General features: G+C 37.0%; 1 protein-coding gene across 3 annotated transcripts in view; it reads left to right on the plus strand.

Annotated features, from left to right (window-relative positions):
* The window catches only part of ALAS1 (5'-aminolevulinate synthase 1), a 46669-nt gene that overhangs the window by 22374 nt on the left and 631 nt on the right, over nucleotides 1-23664 (plus strand). Inside the window, exons 1-10 of one of the 3 annotated variants that reach the window (XM_063426648.1) lie at nucleotides 4088-4196; nucleotides 5793-6010; nucleotides 11369-11545; nucleotides 13419-13562; nucleotides 15458-15680; nucleotides 18059-18243; nucleotides 20117-20296; nucleotides 20495-20659; nucleotides 21884-22152; nucleotides 23185-23347. In XM_063426648.1, coding sequence (XP_063282718.1) covers nucleotides 5815-6010; nucleotides 11369-11545; nucleotides 13419-13562; nucleotides 15458-15680; nucleotides 18059-18243; nucleotides 20117-20296; nucleotides 20495-20659; nucleotides 21884-22152; nucleotides 23185-23347 — 1702 coding nt within the window. In that variant the 5' untranslated portion in view covers nucleotides 4088-4196; nucleotides 5793-5814. Of the gene's footprint in view, nucleotides 1-4087; nucleotides 4197-5572; nucleotides 5669-5792; nucleotides 6011-11368; nucleotides 11546-13418; nucleotides 13563-15457; nucleotides 15681-18058; nucleotides 18244-20116; nucleotides 20297-20494; nucleotides 20660-21883; nucleotides 22153-23184; nucleotides 23348-23664 lie in introns of those variants that run through there. The other 2 variants (XM_063426647.1, XM_063426649.1) reach the window with 2 other exon arrangements.

The following is a 23664-nucleotide window of genomic DNA, read 5'->3' on the forward strand; positions in this document are numbered from 1 at the left end:
CTTTTTAATAACTGAGCAGTAATTGCTGCTTAGTTGTCACGGCCGCCATCAGGGGGCCCAGCAGAGGGGGCCCAGGCAGCACACAGCCTCTTCTCTTCTCTCTTCTAATAACTCTCGCGAGACCCGGTTACCATGGCAACGCTCCGCGGGTCTCACGAGAGTTATTGGAAGAGAAGAGAAGAGGCTGTGTGCTGCCTGGGCCCCCTCTGCGGTAACAGGGAGCCGGGGGTACCCACCATGCCACCGGACCACCAGGGATCATGGAATCTCCCCCCTCCCTAGACACAGGTAAGCAGGGAGGGGGGAGAAACATTTAATTACATTTAAAAATTATGTGAAAATGCCTCTCCTCCACCTCCTCCTCCCCCTTTCCCCAGATTGCAGATTTACACACACACACACACACTACATACACTGACACAACACATACACTGACACAACACATACACTGACACAACACATACACTGACACAACACACACACTGACACAACACACACACTGACACAACACACACACTGACACAACACACACACTGACACAACACACACACTGACACAACACACACACTGACACAACACACACACTGACACAACACACACACTGACACAACACACACACTGACACAACACACACACTGACACAACACACACACTGACACAACACACACACAACACACACACTACATACACTGACACAACACACACACTACATACACTGACACAACACACACACTACATACACTGACACAACACACACACTACATACACTGACACAACACACACACTACATACACTGACACAACACACACACTACATACACTGACACAACACACACACTACATACACTGACACAACACACACACTACATACACTGACACAACACACACACTACATACACTGACACAACACACACACTACATACACTGACACAACACACACACTACATACACTGACACAACACACACACTACATACACTGACACAACACACACACTACATACACTGACACAACACACACACTACATACACTGACACAACACACACACTACATACACTGACACAACACACACACTACATACACTGACACAACACACACACTACATACACTGACACAACACACACACTACATACACTGACACAACACACACACTACATACACTGACACAACACACACACTACATACACTGACACAACACACACACTACATACACTGACACAACACACACACTACATACACTGACACAATACACACACTACATACACTGACACAATACACACACTACATACACTGACACAATACACACTGCATTTATTACACCCTAACACACTGCATTTATTACACCCTAACACACTCTGCATTTATTACACCCTAACACACTCTGCATTCACTAAACTATACACACACTCTGCATTGACTACACTAACATACACTCTGCATTAACTGTACACACAGCATCCACTACACAAACATCCTGTATTCACAGTACACACTACATCCACCACAAATTGAAACACTCTGCATTCACTATACACAGACACTGCATCTAATACACACTGCATCCACTAAACACATTTCATCTAGTACATACAAACACTACATCCACTACACAAAAACACACTACATCACTGTACACACACTACATCCACTACACATTAACACTCTGCATCAGCTACACATTAACACTCTGCATCCGCTACACATTTACTAACACTCTGCATCCGCTACACATTAACACTCTCTGCATTTACTACACATTTACACACACTCTGCATTCATTACACACTAAAACACACACTCTGCATTCACTAAACTATGCACACTCTGGATTCACTATACTGACACACACTCTGCATTAACTGTACACACAGCATCCACTACACACACATCCTGTATTCACAGTACACACACTACATCCACCACAAATTGAACTACTCTGCATTCACTATACACACTGCATCTAATACACACACTACATCCACTACAGACACTGCATCCACTAAACACATTTCATCTAGTACATCCACTACACAAACACACTACATTGATACCAGAGAAACTGACGGAAGCCAAGCACAGAGAGATGGACACAGGTTTCTTCAGGAAGGAAGAGATTCTTTATTCGGTTCACCGATCGGGACTCAGAGGGACTAATGTCACCAAAATACAGCAAGTTCTGAGCCCCGGACAATAGTGCAGGCTCCCTATATAGGCACATAACTCCTCCCATATTAAGCTCCAACCGCACATTCTCTTGACCAATCAATACAAATAAGAATTAACTTCCTGCTTGACCGCATGGCCTGTCCAGCACAATGGAGGAGGGGAATACTATATCCTGTATTCTCGCACATGCTCCGTACACTACTGATCGTATCTTGCCACGTGCAACTAACTGATCGATACGTCAGCATATGCACGTACACATGCCACGTGGTAATCTCGGCCTACTAAATTTATTTTTACAGAGATTCCACCACAACATCAATGTACACACACTACATCCACTACTCAAACATACTCTGCGTTCACTATACACACTGCATCCGCTACACAAACACACACTCTGCATTCACTGCACAAACAGTATCTAATACACACAAACACTACATCCATTACACACATTCTAATTCACTTCCACTATACACACCACATTCAGTCCTGCATCATTGTCAGTGGGCGGGCCCGGGAGAGGGGGGCGGGGGGCCCAGACCATGTGCTTTGTCAGGGGCCCAAAAATTTCTGATGGCAGCCCTGTTAGTCGTTAGGTTGTGGCATTTAGTAGATATGCCCCCTCCAGCCACATAAAAATCTCTCTTTTTGACCCCATAAGCTTTTTATTTAATTCATTTTAAAAATAAAAAAAATATTTAATGTGGCTGCTGGGTTGCAATCACTGACAAACCTCTACTTCATTAACCCTCCCCCAACAGAGATCTAAACTATATGCCTGCTGGCTGGTGCTTTGTTTTTTAAACCCAGCCCCGATTTGAAGCCTCTTAGCCCAAATTTGAAGAATTTGGCACAGATTTTAACCATCTGCTAGCATTCAGTCTTGCCAAAACCCAGTCCAAATTCAGGCCCATTCAAGTATAACAGAGAGATTTTGCGATTTGAATGGTTCTGTATACAGCTGGATAGTTTTGCCCAATTCAGCACAGGGCAGCTTGCCTTTAGTGAATAACCCCAATATCCTTGCATGGAGGGAACTGAATGACCGGAGAGAGAAGGAACCATATCATATTTTAATTCAGTCTTTAAGAAAAAAAAAACACGACATTTACTAACAATTATGCCATTTTACATACATGAAAAAAGTTGTGTATACCGTAACAGATATATTTTTACATTGGAAACTTTATCAGTTTATCACAATTCACTTTTTAGTTAAAACAAACCAAAAACCCTTCTAGGCACTCACACAAGTTACATGCATCTCAAATAGCACAAATTCATTAAATTTCAACTTATTAAAGAAAAGGCCAATGTGGATTAATCAAAAACATGTCAGTTTTTATTTTACTTTGTATATAATATTTTTATTTTTTTTAAAAGCACCAAAAACAAATTATCCATATCACAGTAATTATATTGAGAAGACGACACAGATCACACCCATAAATACATATTTTTCTGTGTCTGGGGCTGGTTAATGTACACACACGTCCAACATCCTGACAATCTACATAAAACAGGGGCCAAAGCATCACTGGTACAATCATGGTATGTCATGACAGACTACCAGGAATGTCTCTCTGGGCTACCTATACTCTAAATACAAGAGTAAACCCTATACTCTGGGCTGATGAAACATGTGTTTGGGCTAAAATGTCCTTTATTTAATATACAACATGAAATCGAAATGTAAATTTAAAAACATGTCCTTATTTCCATTTCCTTGAGAACTGATATGAGGATATTACAAGCTGCAGTTCCCAAGAGGTCTGGAAGGACTCTCGCTGACTAGCACAAGAACTCCTTGCATGATCTGCTTACGTCATTACACTCCGCGCATGCGCACTTGGTAGAGAGCAGCCGAGTGACGTGCGGGCAAACCGGGGGAGGAGTATCGTCTCAGCCAATGGGCGCACAGACTCTCCTGAGTGTTCTGTAAGGGATCAGCCGGAAGACCTATCATTCCCAGGTGACATTGTGCAGGGATCAGACCGGAGACCGGACAGCGACCAGCTACAACCACAGTGAGTGTCCTACAGTCATTATCAATAATGGCAGAAACATCTCACACATCTACATACAGTATGCATGTGCTGCAATGATCACCATGTGTGAGGATATATATATATATAAATATATATATAAAAATTGTGTGTATTTGTGTGTATATATATATGTATATATTTTTGTGTGTATGTATCCTGTATGTATGTTTCAATTATTACAGTGTAATAATAAATATTGGGTTATATATATACATATAGTAAGAATATTTAAAGGCCAAAGTTCAAAAAGTGGAACAGTCACCATGGAAACAAATTCACTTGCACTCTGATTGCTTCATGTAGAACTTTGGTTTAGGTTTAGGTTTGTCCTTGATACAAATGTGGTGTAGTCTGTTTGTGTGTGAGGTAATTATTATTATTTTTCTATTTTTTTTAATGATGCCAAATGTGCAGTACATATTTTTTGTTCATTTACTCTCTTTTTTTTTTTTATTTATTAAGTGTTATTTTGATAATACAGGTGTTTCCATGAAATAAAGATGCTTGGTGTTCAGTAAAGTAACTCACCTAAAATCCTAGAAATAAACATTACCGTTGGGTGTGATTCTTATCTGCTAGAGACTTTAAAGTGCAGTTTTATATCCTATTCCATTATCTTACCTTGCATGATATCATACCATCTGAAATGTCCTAGTATATTCCCAAGTAATCTCAGTTTAGTTAATAACCTTAGTGTGCCGATGCACTTATTCTTTTACTTCACGTTTCTATTGAGGGGAGAATAGTTTATCTATCCACTTGTGTTAGCTGCAGCTCTTTATGTTAAACACGCAGGGCAAGCTACATAGAATCTTTTAGCTGCCATGAAGCAGCAGATAGCCTAGGCAGGGATAGGCAACCTTCGGCACTCCAGATGTTGTGGACTACATCCCCCATAATGCTGGCAAAGCATCATGGGAGGTGTAGTCCAAAACAGCTGGGGTGCCGAAGGTTGCCTATGTCTGGCCTGGGTGATTAGGTTGGATAGCTGTAGCCATTTCTCTGGATAGCCTCCTATTTACGGAGGGTTATTGGCACGGCTGGTTTCGGAGTGGGGTTTGGCTGCCATTGGTTTTATTGTGGGGTTATGCCTCCATTCAATTAGATGCACGCCCACTCCCACTACTCTATCTGATATTCATAGAATCCCACTGGCTATTACCTGTCTCTGACTATCTTTTCACCTCCACAGTCTACATGTTCTGTATGCTGCCTGCAGTGTATCTGATATCCTGAGCACCTTGGACTTTTTGCTATTCTCAGGCTATACTATACATATTGTTTTGTGTATGCAGCACACTTGGGCTTTATATAGGGATTTTTTTTTATATACCTTAATAGGGATTTTTGAATCTCATCTATCCCATTTTAACTTTAGGATCTTATTTAAATCAAGTTTTTATTATTTTTTTCTTGCTTTGCCATTACCTTAGAATGATTCTACTTAGGAGGTAATTTCAGTAAGGAGGGTTTCTATGTTTTGTTAGGCAGATTCCTTTACCTTATTTGTATTTTTTTTTTTTTTTTTTTTTTTAGGTTAATAACCTTGACTGTATTTTATGTTTTTTTGCTTAGGTTTGAACAGGTATCGATCAAGATGGAGACCCTTGTCCGCCGCTGTCCATTTTTGACCAGAGTTCCGCAGACCTTCCTGCAAAAAGCAGGAAAGTCTCTGATTTCTTATGCCCAGAATTGCCCAGTAATGATGGGGTTCAAGCCATTATCAAGTGCCCCCCTGAGTACCTCTGCTGTGCACCATCAGGAAACAAAGGAGACCGCCTCAAATGCCAACAGTAAGCTGTGTAATATTAAGGAAGTTAATAAAACCCTTTCAGTCATTCCTTCTCGCTATTGATTTGAACTATAATGCTTTGTAGTTAATTTATATTTTTGCTTTAACTACTTTTCATTCATTTTAGAGTCTTGAATTATTTGTATCTCTTTCTTATGTCCCCTTCCCTTTTCTCTGTCAAATCCCTTTGTCTTCAAACAGAATGTGGACTCTCCCATAAAGCTCTTTCACGCAAATAAAACAAACACATTCCATCTATAGAGTACAGATTAGTGAACGTCACTTATATTAATGTGATAAACTAAGGTTCAACATTTGTAATCTCATAAATCCCTGTGTCATATTTTTATGAACAAATTGTCTTGACAAAATATAAATGTTTTGGGTTGGGTGGGTTTTTTTTTTTCAGAAATTGTATCAGAATTAATTGAATGTCTAAAAATATACTTTAAAACAAGTGCATTATGTTCGTAGTACAAACTAGGAACCTAAAAACTAAGCTCCCCAATATGTATCCCGTTACAACACATTCGATTAAACTCAGCTATCATTGTAAAATACACTTTAGGTGAAATAACTCCCCTACTATATTTTTAAGTAGCTAGGATTGTCAGATGGACTATGTCCTAGACACTCAGCATATTTGCGTATCAATGGCAGCACATGAAAAGTCTGCCCTGTAATATATAGAATTGGTATGCAGCAGGAAAAAAATCCATTCATTAATAAAAATGGGAATCTGATAGAAACTAACTTATGTAATTGGTTAATGTATGATGGCTGCAGAAGGTCTTACAATACACTCTCTCACCACTATGCCAACAGGGTACATTTCTGTGGCGTGGGATTGTTATAGGAGTAAGTGTATGTTTGTGGGGGTTTTTTTTGTTTTGTTTTGTTTTTTTGGACAGTGTACTTGTGTGTATGTGTCTGGTATTGTGTGCGTGAGAATGTTGGTCTGTGCGTGTTTGTGTGTCCGTGTCCAAAAAGGCACCATGGCTGCAATGAGGGTAATATGGTATGGCTATGAGAATAAATAATATATATATAATTTGTTTTTCTTTTTTTTACAACTTTTTCCTTATTTGTAATTTCCTTATTTGGTAAATTTATTTAGAATTTTTTTTTTTTTTTTTCTGTCAAACACAAATTTTCGATTTTCTTTCCATTAAACAATGTGCTACCTAAGCATACTGAAACATAAAAATAAATTTTAAACATTTATTTCAGGACACCCAAAATACTCAGAAAAAGGAAAACACAGCTGCAGAATAAAACTGCTTTGTAGGGAAGGGGGTTAATCATATGGGTAAATGTCCCATTATGATTCAGAAGGTTTATTTTTAGTTTTAAATTGCCCTTTTGGACAGTGAACCAGATTATCAATAACTTCTCTACTAAAGATTATTTCAAAGAATGTTATAGTCCACAATAAGCAACCTTTTATCTTTGTGTGCTTCTGTTGGTTTAAATACTCCTGCCATGAATTGCGCTTATTATATGAAAGTTAGAAAGTGAGATACGGACTTCAAGGTTTTTTTAATGTGGATTTTTTATCTTGTATTTATGTTTAGAAGGCCAAAGTCATGAACTTTGACTTGATTCAATGTAAATGCTGCACAGACTCTGTTATCTGGGATTAGATTAGCATCTTTTGAATCCTGAGTAATACTTTTTTATTGCATGTGATTCGAATGTGAAGGTTAGGGTTAGTAACTAAACAGCAAATTGAAAATTAAATTACAACATTTAGGTTCAAATAAGCTGTAACTAGCGGAGTTGGAGAATTTCTCAAGACTAAATTTTTTTTTTTTTTTTTAGATCTTTGGAAAGCATGGGGAATATAGGGAAGCTTAAAATTTAAGCTTAATATATCTTGAATGAATGACGCCAAATAGAAACATTAAGTGGTTGTAAACTCTTAAATGTAGACTGGAATTGAGCATTTTTCAGCAGTTCATGGTTAATTTTGCTGTTTGCCTTGAATTTTAGCTCCTCACATTTTCATATTTAGTGACCATCCCTTGCAGTTTGTGGTTTCTACTTTACTTTAACAAACTCTAGTCAGGTGATGCAAAAAGTTTAACGTCAATGTTACTTAATGTTTTTAACTAATGTTTTTAGTCATTTATTTACTAAGCTTGTTTCTCTAGAGGACAGAGCTTGTTTAGCTGTATTTTGAAAGTAAATGACTGACAAATAGGACGTTGTGCTTTTAATTCCTGGATTAGAATATATCAAATGTAGAATTTAGGAGTGAACAAAAGAATGTAGCAAAAAAGCTTGTTACCCTTTTGTGGAGGTGAGGGTACTTGTAGCTTGAGTTTGGTATTCACCCAATGAGATTGACTAGTTACCAACTATTGTTGACTCCTTCACTTCCAAATGGTGTCATGAATCAACTCCACTGAACATTCTATTTTTGAGTGAGGCAGGCTAATTATGTATAAAAGGTGCGCACACACGTACAAGCCAGAAAGGAATATCTTCAAGGCCAGAGAAAAACAGGCATGCACAACAAAAAACAGCCATGTACACACAGCCAGAGTGGAATATACAGAAAGAAATAGCGAGGGATACAATGTCATACACACAGTCGCAGGAGAAACAGACAATGTTGTGACAGAAACAGACACCAGCAGATCAAATAAATTACTGTCCATTACAGATGAGCAGTAGCCAAGTGTTCGTGGCAGCACTCCCTTAGGGCAGGGGTGGAACAAAGATAGACCTCCAGGTCAAGTATGCATCTCCTATGAAGCTTTGCTGACTTAAAGGGTTTGGGGGATTCTACCATTTGGTCACCACTGCCCTAAAGTTTAAAGCATCTCTGTCATTGACAGCTGTGTGGATTTTTTGTTTGGATTTGGTTTTCAAACACTGACCCAATGTGTATGTATATGGCTGAAGGATGAGTTTTGCTAGTTTATTACATATACTTCAAACTTAAAAAAAAAAAATCTATTTCCTTTCAAAACATGATCACAATATTCTATTAAAAAACAGATCTGAGGTGTCAATTGTCCTTTAACACATTTCACTTAACACCCACAGGATCTATATTGTTTGGTTTTTTTTTTGCATTTATAATCCTTAATACTTAAACTCTTATATGAAATAGTACTGGATAGCATATATTTTTCCAGTTGTAGGCATAACTGTCCCTTTAAGCAGTTCAGTGTGAGTCAGACAAAGCTTGATTGCAGAGACATTTCACAAAGCATTCCTGGTATATAAGTTGGCTTATTGCTGGATGAGGTGAATCAAGTTCTCCATAATGAACTTGTGAAACCTGTAAAACTAGATGCAAGGTAAATGCCTCTGATCACACCTGTATTGTGCCAGTAATTGACCTATCACCATTGACATCACGTGTTGCGCAGCCAGTGTCACGAACCATTTGTACCTTTTTAGTTTCATGTTCTGGTCAGTGGAGTGTTTGAATTTGTGAGCACTTGTGCCAAATATGGACTTGAACTTAATCAGTAACTAAAAAAAATAAAACATGAACTCTGTACGTTTAATGAGATTACTGCATCACCGTGATTAAGGATTTTTTTTCTTTCCAGAAATATCGAAATGTTCGTGCTTTGGAACAAAGATTTTATTGTTATCTATATAAATAAAGTTAAATTATGCTAGTTTATATCTTAAAAAAAAAAAAAATATATATATATATATATATATATATATATATATATATACTGTCTATCACTATAAAAGTGATGGCAATACCCAGCTATTAAGTGGTGTAAATAATATCTTAGTGAGAAATGGTATGTGAATATCAAATATTAGGCTTATTTAGGGATTTTTTTTTGGCCTCCGATTTGAAATTCACTTCGATTTCATTCTGAATTCCTGATAATTCACACTTTTGTGAGTAAGCCTAATTAATTAATTAGTCCTATCTAGTATTTCTTAAAAGTGCTGAACAGCAGCATGTGGCATTGATCTATTTTGAGGTTTGAAATCATTTGATCATAGCCAGCAATCTGAAAGAACCCATATTACTAAAGGATGGCTGAGGTTCATGATCATTCTAGCTTAAGAACATTGATGAAACCAAAGTTGTCAATCACCAGTGTGCTGTTTGTTTAAGATGCATGTTAATTGTGGAGAAGCCACTTCTATATAACATAAGGGGCAAACAAATGTTACCGTAAACCTTTTTTAGATTGCTTTTTTATTTTTATATATATATATTTTTTTTTTTTCTTCTTCATGACTATGCGGATTCTGCAATCGTGGAGAGATTGGACAACTCCAAGTAGTATTTTGAAAATGTTTCATAACCCATCCTAATTGCAAAATCTCCCATACTCTGTCTTCACTTGTGTTTTTTTTTTTTTTTTTTTAAATGCACTTTTCTTCTTTTTTTTATTTTTTCCTTTCAGAAGTACACAGTGATGCCAGATATGGATATGCTTTATACAAACACAGATGTCATTTGTTGTTACTGAATGCATTGGAATTTTAATTATGAATACAAGACTCTCAAACCTTGAGTCTGAACTCTTTCTCAGTATAGAAATGCAATGCTTTCAGGAATTGTGTTGGTTTCATAGTGGGACAGAAAGGTTCTGACGTATCTCTGGCTTGCATGAAATAACTGGCACAATAGCTTTTTAGAAGGAAATGTTTCAGTTTAGTCTAATTCAAGAGATCTTTGCGTGTCATAAAACAAGAAAAAATTTTATGGTGTTGTGGGTTTTTTGAGGCACTGTCATTTCTGGGGTCTTGGAAATTTTGCTCTTTCTAAGGTGACATGTTGTCTAGTATATTAGGGAGTTCTTTCTCCTTAGCACTACAGTCTTTCTGCCATCATGTTTTTTTTAGCTCCTGGTGGTTTTATCTTCTAGGAGCCATCACAATCTGGGTCTATATTAAAAATCTATATAATCATGGAAAATTCATGTGTAACGGATGCTTACACCACCTAATTGTGCATTATATGGTATCCTGCTTTTTCCCTTCAGCCATTGCGCTCTAAGGTTGATGAGGGAGGGGGGAGACAGTGTGACATAGGAATTTCCACTCATTTCACTCATAAAAACTGCCAAAGATTGGATCTTACATGAAATAATTTAGTGTCTGGGAAATGTGTAAGATCGACATTTTAGGAAGAAACAACCCAGCTGGAATTATAAGTGAATTAGAGGCTATTTTCAGCTCTGCTTATTTGACCTAAATGACGGTTCCTGGCTTAGTGAATAACTCAATTTATCGCTTTTGTAACATTCTAGAGATTGCAGAGAATTACCTATTTTTTTTTCTCGTCATTCTCTTTAATATGAATTGTGCCTTAAATACAGTAATTTTTTTTTTATACATATATATATATAAATATTTCTTTCAGAACTGCCTAATGTCCCCTTTGAGCCACCTGCAGACCACATGGGACCAAATGGCAGCCAGAGCTCTTCAAAGTGCCCTTTCCTGGCTGCACGTATGAGCCAAGAGACCACCAGTGTTTTCCGGAAGGCCAGCCTTGCGTTACAAGAGGACGTGCATGAGATGCAAACAATGAGGGAAGGTGTGTAAATAAATTTCAATAAAATATACCTAAATATGTTTGTATCCAATTGAGTTGAAATCTGACCATGTATAATGAAGGTTGTTTTTTTTTTTTTTTTTTTTTTACTTTATATGGTACACTACTAAGCTTGGTTATGACAGTAGGTGAAAATCTAAACCTTTCACGAATAGCTGTTTTTTCCAACTGTGTAAGTCCATACCTGCTTCAAGCTTTGGTTATTAAACTGCAGTCTAAATATGCAAGCTATTAATGTAAAGTCAAAAATGTAAGACTCCCATTTTAATAGTGTAAGCTGTTAAGGACCAATAAGTCTGTCGCTATCGTAATTATTGTTAGCAATTGCATATCGACAACATATTCTGCAGCACTTTACAATTCCAATTTTATGGTGGAGGTTTAAACTCTAAAGTCTGTAGCAACATTTCATTATGCATAGCATTGAAATATGAAATATACATATATACAAAAACTGAAATAAAACTTGCCTACCCACTGTAAACTGCATGCATGCCAAAAATTGGCAAATTACCAGCCTACAGCTGAGCGCATGCTACCACTCACCAACTTAAAGGCCTTCTTCTTAATGGCCTGTGATTCAGCTTATTGCTATTGCAACCAAACGCAGAGCCATGATCGATTAAACTTGTGAACAAATAAAAAGATCGTCTGTCAGTGCATTAATACATATGGCAAATTATTAATATATGTTAATACATGTGGCATATTATTTAAAAAATGTAGGCATATGATCACATCTCAAAGAATGCTGTATCAGTATTGATATGTTTCAGAGTCAGTGCTTCCACTGTACTAGGGACATCACAAAGTAACAACTTCATAGTAATAATCACAAGCACTGTAAGGATACAGATGGACATAAAAAGCAACCTTGTAGCAAATAAACAAGAACACATATGTAGTGGATACACAGTGTGACAATATTTCACGGGAAATAATAATAATTTACTAAAAGCCTAGTTCTCTAAGCCTATTTTAGCCAGCTCCAAATTGCAATAAATTGAAATTAGCAGGGTGCTGAGTGATGTTCTTCAGCTCCGGTCTTCTGGACGATAGGTCCACTGCCCCCAGTGGTGAGTACATGAAACAGCACGTTTCACCAGTATGCTAATATTGAGTGGTTGCCTGGAAAAAACAATTGTATGATTTTAAAGGCTTTCATGTAATATTTGAGATGACAAAAAAATAAAAGCCCCTAAGATGAGTGGGACTCTTGCCATATTACAGCTATAAGTGTGTAGTAATACCTTTTTTATTTATTTATTTATTTTAGCCTGAAGCCCCCTTTTTAGGTTTCTATTCTAAAATGGAATGCCCTACTAATGCAGTCATGATAGGCCTGTACAGAGCACTGGTAACAGAACATTCTACCCTAGCATAAGGTGTTATCCCAAGGATCAAAGAATGGTGTCTAAAAAGAATTGCATTGATCCTTCTAGGATGTAACGACTAGTAAACTTTCGCCATCAGTTTTTAAGAAGTAAGTGAGGGAAGTTGGAAGCAGGAACGGTTTTCAACAGAAAGCCGTAGGTGTAGAAACACTTTTTATACTAGGAAGTTGTTCAAGTTGAGTGGTTAAGTAAATGTTGCATAAAATGTTTGTTAAATTGTAACCATGCTATCCTGTTCCTCTTTCCTACATCTTTATCAAGGGTGGTTCAACCCTACTCCACCCCACTGATGTAGACCTACGACTCCCATAATGCTCTGCCAGCCCATAACACAAGTGCTTTGGATTTGCCTATTGGCTGCCCATTCTAATCTGTTTTGATGGGAAGGCACACTAGCTCTTTTATGACTCCCATATGATTAAATTTGTTTAATTATGTGATAAACATTCTTTTTTTTCTAGATCTAAGCAAATCTACTAGAGCGTCTGGAGCAGCTGAAGAAAAGGCCCCAAAGACAATTGGAATGTTGGAAAAATTCCAAGAGCGAGTGCTTCGCCAGAAACCCCAAGCTGTCTCTCACCTTCTGCAGGATAACATGCCCAAATGTAAATATTCAATTTTATTCCTTTCATAACTCTTGATACAAGATAAACTTGCAATTTACAAACATTGTAAACAAATGCACAATTCCTTAGCAACTGAGATGCAAAGGTGCACGCTATTCTTTGGTTTTATGTTTTATTTTTGATTTTTTTAAGTCCCACTGGCTCTGGAAAATCTGGAGTCGATTTCTAATACAACTTTGTAAACACATTACAATCGGTTACTTACCGTATATACTCGAGTATAAGCCGAGTTTTTCAGCACATTTTTTGTGCTGAAAAACCCCAACTCTGCTTATACTCGAGTCAATAGTCTGTATTATGGCAATTTGCATTGCCATAATACAGACTGGGGCTGTGGGGGCTGTCAGAGCTGTAATTTACCTGTCCTGCAGCTCCTGTCAGCTCTCTCCTCCGCCGCGCCGTCCGTTCAGCACCTCGGTCAGCTCCCAGTGTAAGTCTCGCGAGAGCCGCGGCTCTCGCGAGACTTACAGTGTGAGCTGACAGAAGAGCTGAACTGACGGCGCGGAGGAGGAGGGAGCTGACAGGAGCTGCAGGACAGGTAAGTTACAGCTCTGACAGCCCCCCTCTCCCCCCCACTGAACTGCCAATGCCACTGGACCACCAGGGAAGGAGAGCCCCCCTCCCTGCCATATATCAAGCGGGGGGGGGGGACGAAAAAAAATACAAAAATTATAATAATAATAATAAAATAAAAAAATAATTTAAATAAAATAATAATAATAAGAAATAATACTAAAAAAAATATGAAAATAATTAAAAAAATAATAACATTGCCCACCCCCCACCAAAGCTCTGCAACACACACACACATACACATATACACATACACATACACGCACTGCACACATACACGCACTGCACACGCACTGCACACGCACTGCATTTATACACACACACTGTATTTATACACACACATTGTAAATAAATATTCAATTAGTATATTTTTTTTTAGGATCTAATTTTATTTAGAAATTTACCAGTAGCTGCTGCATTTCCCACCCTAGTCTTATACTCGAGTCAATAAGTTTTCCCAGTTTTTTGGGGTAAAATTAGGGGCCTCGGCTTATATTCGGGTCGGCTTATACTCTAGTATATACGGTATTTAAAAAAAAAAAAAAAAAAGTGGGACATAAAATTTTTATATTATAAGTTATTATATAATTGAGGATATTTGTGGGGGAAAAAAGTTTTCTTCTTTAAACGGCAAAATAAAAGTGACCCTTATTGAGAATAAATACATCTTCCCATAATGCTGCCTTGTGGAAAATAAGAAATAAGTAATCTCATCTATTTTTATAAGTGTCCTTTTATTAAAACTGTTATCTGGTGATAGTAATTATGGTTTAGCTTGTATATCTACAATTAAATGTTCCCAACAATCTTTGATTCTCTGATAATTGGCCTCCGAGGTGTGATGTCAATTACTCATCAGTTGAATTTGAGAGCTTACTCAACAATCGCCGGGTAGGAGATCCTATATTCACACAGGTCATGGCTTCACTTAGTCACAAGGCTATATTCAAACATCACCATTACGTACTATCCAGTTGTATAATTGTGTGTGTGTGTGTGTGTATATATCATTATTATTATTATTATTACATAATTTTTATTTATTTTTTGTTTTATTTCTGTTGGTGGGGGCTCTTTCTTATTTGTTCTAACCTCCCCATCAAAAATACTCTGCTGGCTGTGTTTATAGTTGCAATTGATCATTCATATTCTCAGTCCAGAGCTGGTAGTTTTTGTTTTGTTTTTGTCCTAGAGTTCACTATTTTCTTTGTAACATCAACAACCTGTTCTGCATTAAGCTGGCAATAAGAAATACTGCTATTTGAACAATGTTTGATTGCCATTTTTATTTACCTTTCCAGCTGTGCCCACATTTAAGTATGACACCTTCTTTGAAAAGAAGATTGAAGATAAGAAAAATGACCACACCTACAGAGTGTTCAAAACTGTGAATCGCCGAGCCCAGGTCTTTCCAATGGCAGATGATTATTCAAATTCTTTGATAACCAAAAAATCAGTTTCCGTGTGGTGCAGCAATGACTACCTGGGAATGAGCCGCCATCCCAAAGTTGTTGAAGCTGTGATGTAAGTAAATTTTGTTATGAAATAAGTCCTTTTATGGCTCACTAAATTCAGTTGCCTTGAAATCCTATTGAAATATAGCCAATCACTAATTCTTTACATTCTAAGAAACTATGCAGTCTATGCACAGGTCATGGAGGAAGGAATTAATGCATTTTAGTCACTTAACTAAAGGGATAATCCAACCGCATTCTACCCTAGCATACATTTTGTATATGCACAGCATTTTATGATGAAACTTGAGGTGGTCCCGTATGAGCTGAATAGCCAAAATGTAATGTCAAGGAAATGTAGCCAAGACAAAAATAACTAAAAAAGGTCCAATGGTGGAGTTTATCTCTACTTCAGAACAAGAATAAGTGTGGAGTGCCACTTACATTAGGTGGAGCTTCACATCAATAAGATAATGTACCTAGGTGGAACAATCCCTACCTAAGAATACGTGAGAGATCTTCTTGTAGCAAAGTACAGGAACAAATATGGTGTAGTATGTAAGGCAGGTGTTTAATAACATAAGTATACAGTTTATCCACTCACATGTAACAGAGCCCTGTATGGCTCTAATAAAGCAGCATACAGTGGTATCCCCACTTTCAGATATTTTAATCAGGAGTAGTCAGCGATGTTGTGTAAGAACAAAACACAAAATATAGTGCTCTCTGTAGACAAAATTATGTAGTAGAAGAAAAGAATGCTACTTACATGTTATTGAGCAATCTATAGGTATTGCTCAATCCTCAGCACTTTAGTGGATAGAATGCTCACTATGGATATATCTGAAAAATATTCACAGATGAGAAGGCATAAAAAGGGAACTTTTATAACTAGTTAAAAACAAAAAATTATAAAAATGTTAATGCTTTCACCTTATAAAAGCTTTTTCAAAGTGTAGAAAGAGCTCCTAGGAGAAGGTTGCATATATAGGTAAGTAGCATTTTGAATATTGAAGTATATTGAAGGTGAGTCGGAGCCAGGTAAATGATTTACTAAATGCAGCTTCTGACAGAAGAGTGTAATTCTAATTCTACAGTTAAGTACCCCTAAAGTCTGTAGGTTGTGCGTTTTTTTTTTTATTTGTGTAATCTAGGTAACTCTACCATTTACTTTGTGTCATCATTATTAGCCAAAGACAAACCGTTATGTAGGTGTTGTGTTGAACCTACTGGAAACCTGAGTGGGAGTAAATAGGGCAAGCAATTCTGCATTTACCCTTTACTGTCCTCATTGCACAATGCACATTTCACCATATCTCTTGATTGGTTGACACTACATAAGTATCACCTGACTTAACTATACCATTTGCATTTTTAACCTAAATCTAGTCCTTGCAGCTGCTGTGTGTAACTGTATATGTGAACTAATTCTACAATGTCCGTTGTTTTCACACAGGGATTTGCTTTCATAATCTAGGTTACAGCCTGTTCTCGCAATATCCTCTTAAATTTCAGTCCTTTCAAAACTTTTTTTTTTTCTTCTTCTTTCTATTTTCTCTGGTGAACTATGTGGGAAAAAAGCAAACTGGCAGAGTATCTAAGATAGTGTTAGCGGAGCTGGGTTTCACCAATAGCATATTACACTTTGGATCCTGGGTGTGTGTTTTTGGTTAGCATAACAATCTTAATAATCCTAGGTACAAAATTACTTTAACCTTCAGTTTTGAAATATAAAAATAGAGAGCGAGCAATGCTTATTAACGTGGGAAAGATTGGTATAATTAACCCTTTGAATGTCGAAATTGTAGGTGTAATCAAAATATAACAGGAACTGAAAAGGATATATATATATTTTTTTTTTTTTGTATACTACATATGGATTAATAAAGCACCAGTTTTTTCCACATATATGAAGACCTGTGAGTGCATCTTGATTTCTCCATTTTGTGTGTATGTGTGTGTGTGTATATATATATATATATATTGCTCCTTTAACAGTTTATTGGGCAGAGAGGAAAGAGAGAACAATATTTGTATTGTATTAATTTTACAGTCATGTGAATAAGAGATTTGCAACTTGTGACTTTTCCGTCTTATCTGTAAACACAAACTCCTAATATTCCTTTGCCAGACTTGCAAAACTGGGGGTTTTTTATATCAAGAGAGCATTTAATTGTAACTGGAAAGTAACAGATCTATTTCTCCAATAGTAGCACTGTGTTGTGCTGCAGAATAAATGTGTGCTGTATAACGAAGGCAATAATTCCCTCACTTGTGTATTGCTTAACAAAAGGTCATATTGCAGAGTAAACTCATAGTTCAGTATTTTCTATTTACGTGTTACAAATTTTTATCTAAAATGTTATATGTAATCATGTTCAAATGAAAATAGATATTTTTTTTTTTTGATTTTTTTTTTTGTTTAAAGTATAATTCATTTTATTTCAGGGATACTCTAAAATTCCATGGCGCTGGAGCTGGTGGAACAAGGAATATATCGGGAACCAGTAAATTTCATGTTGATCTGGAACACGAGTTGTCCGACCTTCACGGGAAAGATGCGGCATTACTATTCTCCTCCTGCTTTGTCGCAAATGACTCTACACTTTTCACTCTAGCTAAAATGTTGCCAGGTAATGAGTTTCGATTCACGTAACTAACCTATAGGATTAAAAAAAAAAAAAAAATGTCACTGGTGTCCTGTAGACGGAAGTACAAAATACAGACAAGGGTGTTGATTAAATGCTCTTAGAATGAATAGCACATATGCTGCTATTGGTTTGTTGCCGAGGTATAGTTAAATCATTTACTATATGTGCTATCTATGAGTCATGTTTGCTGTAAGGTGCATTTAAAAAAACAAAACTAAAAATAACTAAGGTGTGTGCCTTATTAATTCTGAGGACAATTATTATTGTGTGTGGGGTTTTTTTTTTTTTTGTTTTTTTATATATATTTCCTCCTTCCTTTTTCCTTTCTGCATTCATTAGTATAGAGTTTACTGGTTTACATATTTGCATTGTCCCCCACTCCCCATTGATTTGCGCAGTCTTTCACAATACGTCATTATTTTCTGTATTCTTGTTTCCATCTTGATTTATGGTGGACCTTCCCCTTTTTACGCAAAGTTTTGAAGGTCTTGTGTTTGTTTAGTCTACTCTTTCCTTTTGTGCCAACGGTTGACATTAGCAGTATTCCATTATCTAATTGATTTCCAAAATGATTGGTGCCTTTTTACTAGGAGGGTATGTGTCTTTCTGTGGGCAAAGTGAACCATGACTTGTTGGCAAGTATCACCTATTGTGAGAATGAGTGGCAGAGAAGTGAAAAATAACAAATTGCACAAATCAAACAAACAAGATCTTGTGTCCATTCCCATATTAGTTTACTAATTTCCCCCTAAATGTGTTCTACCAAGATCCTAGGATATCCAAGCACTGCATAGGCCATCTACAGACATGTTCTTTACTATTAGTTACACCAAGACAGTGTTTTTTTGTTTTTTGTGTCAGGTGCGGTTTTAGATACATTTATCATTTAAAGGGTGGCTATAGTGCAGTCTGCAAGAACACAGAATTGCTCTCATGCATATGAATGATACTACTTAACACTCCTGGGTTATTACAACATGCCTTGCCTTTAACTTTTGTGTCCAAAATCGTCAACATTTTGCTGAAAGCAGAATTCACTTTTGTTTTATTAATAGGACCCATTTTACTTTGTCTTTTGTAAGTTTAATTGACTAACCCAGGGGGCTTAGTATCTGACATGTTACAATTTTCAGTAGAATTAATTGGAATAAAATTCTATTGTGCAGTGGGTTATAGTACAATCAGTCTTAACAGATTAAACGTTTTATAATAAAATTCTCATCTGGTAGTGACAGAGCACTTGAACCCCACAGGAGAGGTTGGCATCAATACCAAAGTCCTTAGTCATATGTAAATCCAAAGAGCAACTTGTTTTATGAGAGAAGTGATCATTTTGGCAACGAATAGAACTGTAATTCTCCGCTATCCTTCTTCTCACACTCATGGCTTATTTTCCCAGACCTATGTGCCCACTCATGAAATCTTCAAGTGGAACGTCCCTGAGACCCATGGAGATTTATTGTGCCTCCAGTGCGTTAGTCTTCATGTTTGCTAGTTTAAAAAAAAAAAAAAAAAAGACTGTTAATGCAGCATTGCTTTCTTTTGTTGAGTCTTGCTATAATACTGCCAAAACTTTACCACAAGGTTGGTGGTGTTACCCACATCCCAGAATTGGTTTTAGCATCAAGAAATCTATTTTTTAAGGAGAATTCTTAGCACCATAACCATTACCGATCGTTATGGTGGTCATGTAGCTGTAAATAATTGAAAGCCGTTAAAAAAAATTATGGAGAATTCACATGCATAATATCAAGTTAGAATCTGTCCAAGCATGGATAATAATATAATAATGTACTGAGAGCATTGGGGGTGGTTTGCTATCTTGGATTTCATTATTGTATTTTACTAATTTTAGGATGTGAAATTTACTCTGATGCTGGAAACCATGCCTCAATGATTCAAGGAATCCGTAACAGCAGAGTACCCAAATATGTGTTTCGCCACAATGATGTTGCCCATCTTCGTGACATCTTGAAGAACTCCAATCCGTCTACTCCAAAGATTGTGGCCTTTGAAACAGTCCATTCCATGGATGGTAAGGTTTCAAGTTCTGTAGTAGAGTGTGTGTGTTGATATATGATCCCTTATAAGTAGATTAATGAAAATGATTACACTAGCCAGTCTGTCATCATTTAAAATGTTCTTTGAAGCAAATATTTCCCCTTTGTTTGCACAGTTTTGAATGCACTGTGGATTATAAACCTTAGTTTATGGGGCCATTAAATTGTTACAGGTGCTGTCTGTCCTCTGGAAGAAATGTGTGATGTGGCCCACGAATACGGAGCAATTACGTTTGTTGATGAAGTTCACGCTGTCGGTTTATATGGCGCCAAAGGAGGTGGAATAGGAGACCGCGATGGTGTAATGAAAAAGATGGATATCATTTCAGGCACTCTTGGTAAGTCTTTTGTTTTCTTGGTAAGAATGTTCTGTTTTCTTTGTGTTGAATTGTATTCGCTACATAGTAACCACTTTTTTTTTTTAAATTCTTTATTTTGGTTGCGCAGGTGAGTACAATAACAATACAGACGCCACAACAGCGTACTCGTGTATATCAAACATTCAAAACAGTGGCATGGGCATTAGCGCATTTTTTTTTTTTGATTACAGGCTTATTTCAAAAGCTGATCTCACAACATTGGTAGAAACAATCACATATGCTAAGAGTCATAGGCTTTATAAATTCAACGTTATACACTAACTTAAACGTTGTGTTGAGGGCAGGTAAGTAAATACGACAGGTCAGACAGTCCGGCAGTATGGTGTTTAGAGAGCTGCTAGTTAGCACAGTATGTTCAGTTAGTTCCTAATCTGTCCTGCCTCGATTATGTTAGTAGATATGTCATGAACATGCAGGTTTTCATAGTTGTACCAGTAGCTAATAATCAGGCACACTCAATTGTTGAGGAATCTAATCTGCATACATATTTAAGCGCAGCAGCGGTCTGAGTGTGATGATGGTTAAGTAGGTTAGGCCAGGATATTCAGGTGGAGTAGGTACTATACCCAGAAAGAAAATAAAACCCAAATAAGAAACATAGTGCCTATATGTGTGGCATACTGTCCACTATGCACGATTGAGACCTCACACAAAATGTGCCTAGGGAAGACAAAACAGTGTTACATAGGCTAAACAAGCTAGGCAGGCTAAACAATACCCGAGTGATTATGAGTGAGTATTAAGTATGTTAAGATTTCTAGTTAAGAAGTCGTTAGGCTCCAGTGAGATTGTGTTAAGTAGTTAAACAATGGGTTTTAAACTAGCAAGATACATTTGCAGTGTTGTTGCTTGCCTGATTAGTTACGCATGGATAAACATATATAGACATTCTGTAGAGGGTCATAAAACTCAAGTTAAAGCAAGGGCTCCTAAGCATGTAATAAATCAGGGTAGATCATAGGCAAAAGTACATAGTGTTTGCAGGACTCTGGCACGAACGGGTAAGTCCATAGTAACCACTTTTAACTGCCTGCAGCTTTTTAATTAAATTTGATGTGAAATTGTTTTGGTCCAGGAACCGCTCTCCTAAGAGCAGAAAACCTAATTTTCTTGATTGCATTCTTGTCACACATTTCATAGCACATTACCAACTTTTCTTTTTTTCTTTTTTTTTTTCTTCAGGTAAAGCATTCGGTTGTGTTGGTGGGTATGTGGCAAGCACCAGTGGTTTGATAGACACTGTGCGATCTTATGCAGCAGGCTTTATTTTTACCACATCCTTACCCCCCATGCTTCTTGCTGGAGCAATGGCATCAGTAAAGGTATTGAAGAGCGAAGAAGGACAGGTTCTCCGTCGCCAGCACCAACGCAATGTTAAACTGTTGAGACAGATGCTGATGGATGCCGGCCTTCCAGTTGTACATTGCCCAAGCCACATTATCCCAATCAGAGTAAGTTTGTTGCACTATTTCTTTAATACCTCTTAACAAAGACCTGTGCAGGTAAAAGTATTGTGATTGGAAAAATCAAAAGAAAATGTAATGATTTAAAAGCTCAACCTACATGACCTCCACTCTGAGGGCCCCTTCTCATAGTGCACAGGAATATAGGAGAGAAGCCACACGCTGCATTTGGAACAATGTTTAATGTTTCATATATAAGCACTGTGAATTTAGGTATTTAGCTCAAATTATTGAAGAAATGTGGAACGTGAAAGAAGCTAGTGAAAAAGTAAATTGATCCTGCAAAAGATTGGTAATACCTCCTTTTTTATTTTTTTATTTATTTATTTTTGTACTTTGTCGAGGTTTAATAAATTTATTGGGGACTGAACCTGCAGTGTGAGGTTTAGAAATAGGATTAATATCCATGGAGTTAAATCCCACATTGTTCACTTTAAGTACAGGTGGCACTGTTCTGATAAGATTACAAGAACAGTGCTTTTTTTGGTTTTTTCTTCTCGCATATCTTTGGGCTTTGGGACACTTTTTTAAAGAGACACTTTAGTCACTTAGACCAGTTCAGTTCATTGGGCGTAGATTTGTATTCCTAACACTACAGATATTCCTTTAAAGGAACACAATGTTATCCGATGAATTTGGTTTAAAGCCATTCTCAAATTTAAATAAAACATAGAGGTGGAAGGACTTACCACCGCCACCATCCCTACGCCGCTTTTTTTTTTTTTTATATAGCTTTTTTCTTTTCTTTTCTTTTTTTTTTTCTCTTTGTTTTATTATAAAAGAAATGAAACCTCTCTTGTGACTTGTATTTTAAGTTCAAATAATACCTGGTGACATGAAATTCTTTTCAAATTTTACCTTTTTATAGTTTTATATTGACTGCTTCTGATATATTTAATGTTGCTTTAAATCATTGTTTCCTATATTGCCTAAAGCCAGCAGGTCTGGGGTAGAGCAAGACTATTAAAGTTTCTCTATAGTTGTGACATTTTAGAACAAGTATATGCATTTGTCCTCCAGGTTGCAGATGCTGCCAAAAACACAGAGATATGTGATAAACTGATGAACACTTATGATATATACGTCCAAGCCATTAACTATCCTACTGTACCACGTGGAGAAGAGCTTCTGCGGATTGCTCCTACACCTCACCACACACCTCAGATGATGAGCTATTTCTTGGGTACGTTCTCTCATACCAATAAATCTATATTTCTTCCCATACTACCTTAGGGGCTTATTTGTTAGTCTGGAAACTATGGAGAATTGATAAGAGAACTGGAAAATGTTAGGCCAGAATAACAGAATTGGATAGTTTTAAGAAATGTTCCTATAATTTGCAATTTCTTTCTCCATCCATTTGAATAACTTCTTTAGTCAATAACACAAACGTTTAATTGCAACCCCCCGGGATAAATAGAAGTGGTCATTCGTGATTTATGAGCAACGATGGAATGTCTGTCAACTGTATCTTCAGCCATGAGAACCACATGTTAAACC

The sequence above is a fragment of the Pelobates fuscus genome, chromosome 7 (genome assembly GCF_036172605.1).
Source record: "Pelobates fuscus isolate aPelFus1 chromosome 7, aPelFus1.pri, whole genome shotgun sequence".
Classification (NCBI taxonomy): domain Eukaryota; kingdom Metazoa; phylum Chordata; class Amphibia; order Anura; family Pelobatidae; genus Pelobates; species Pelobates fuscus.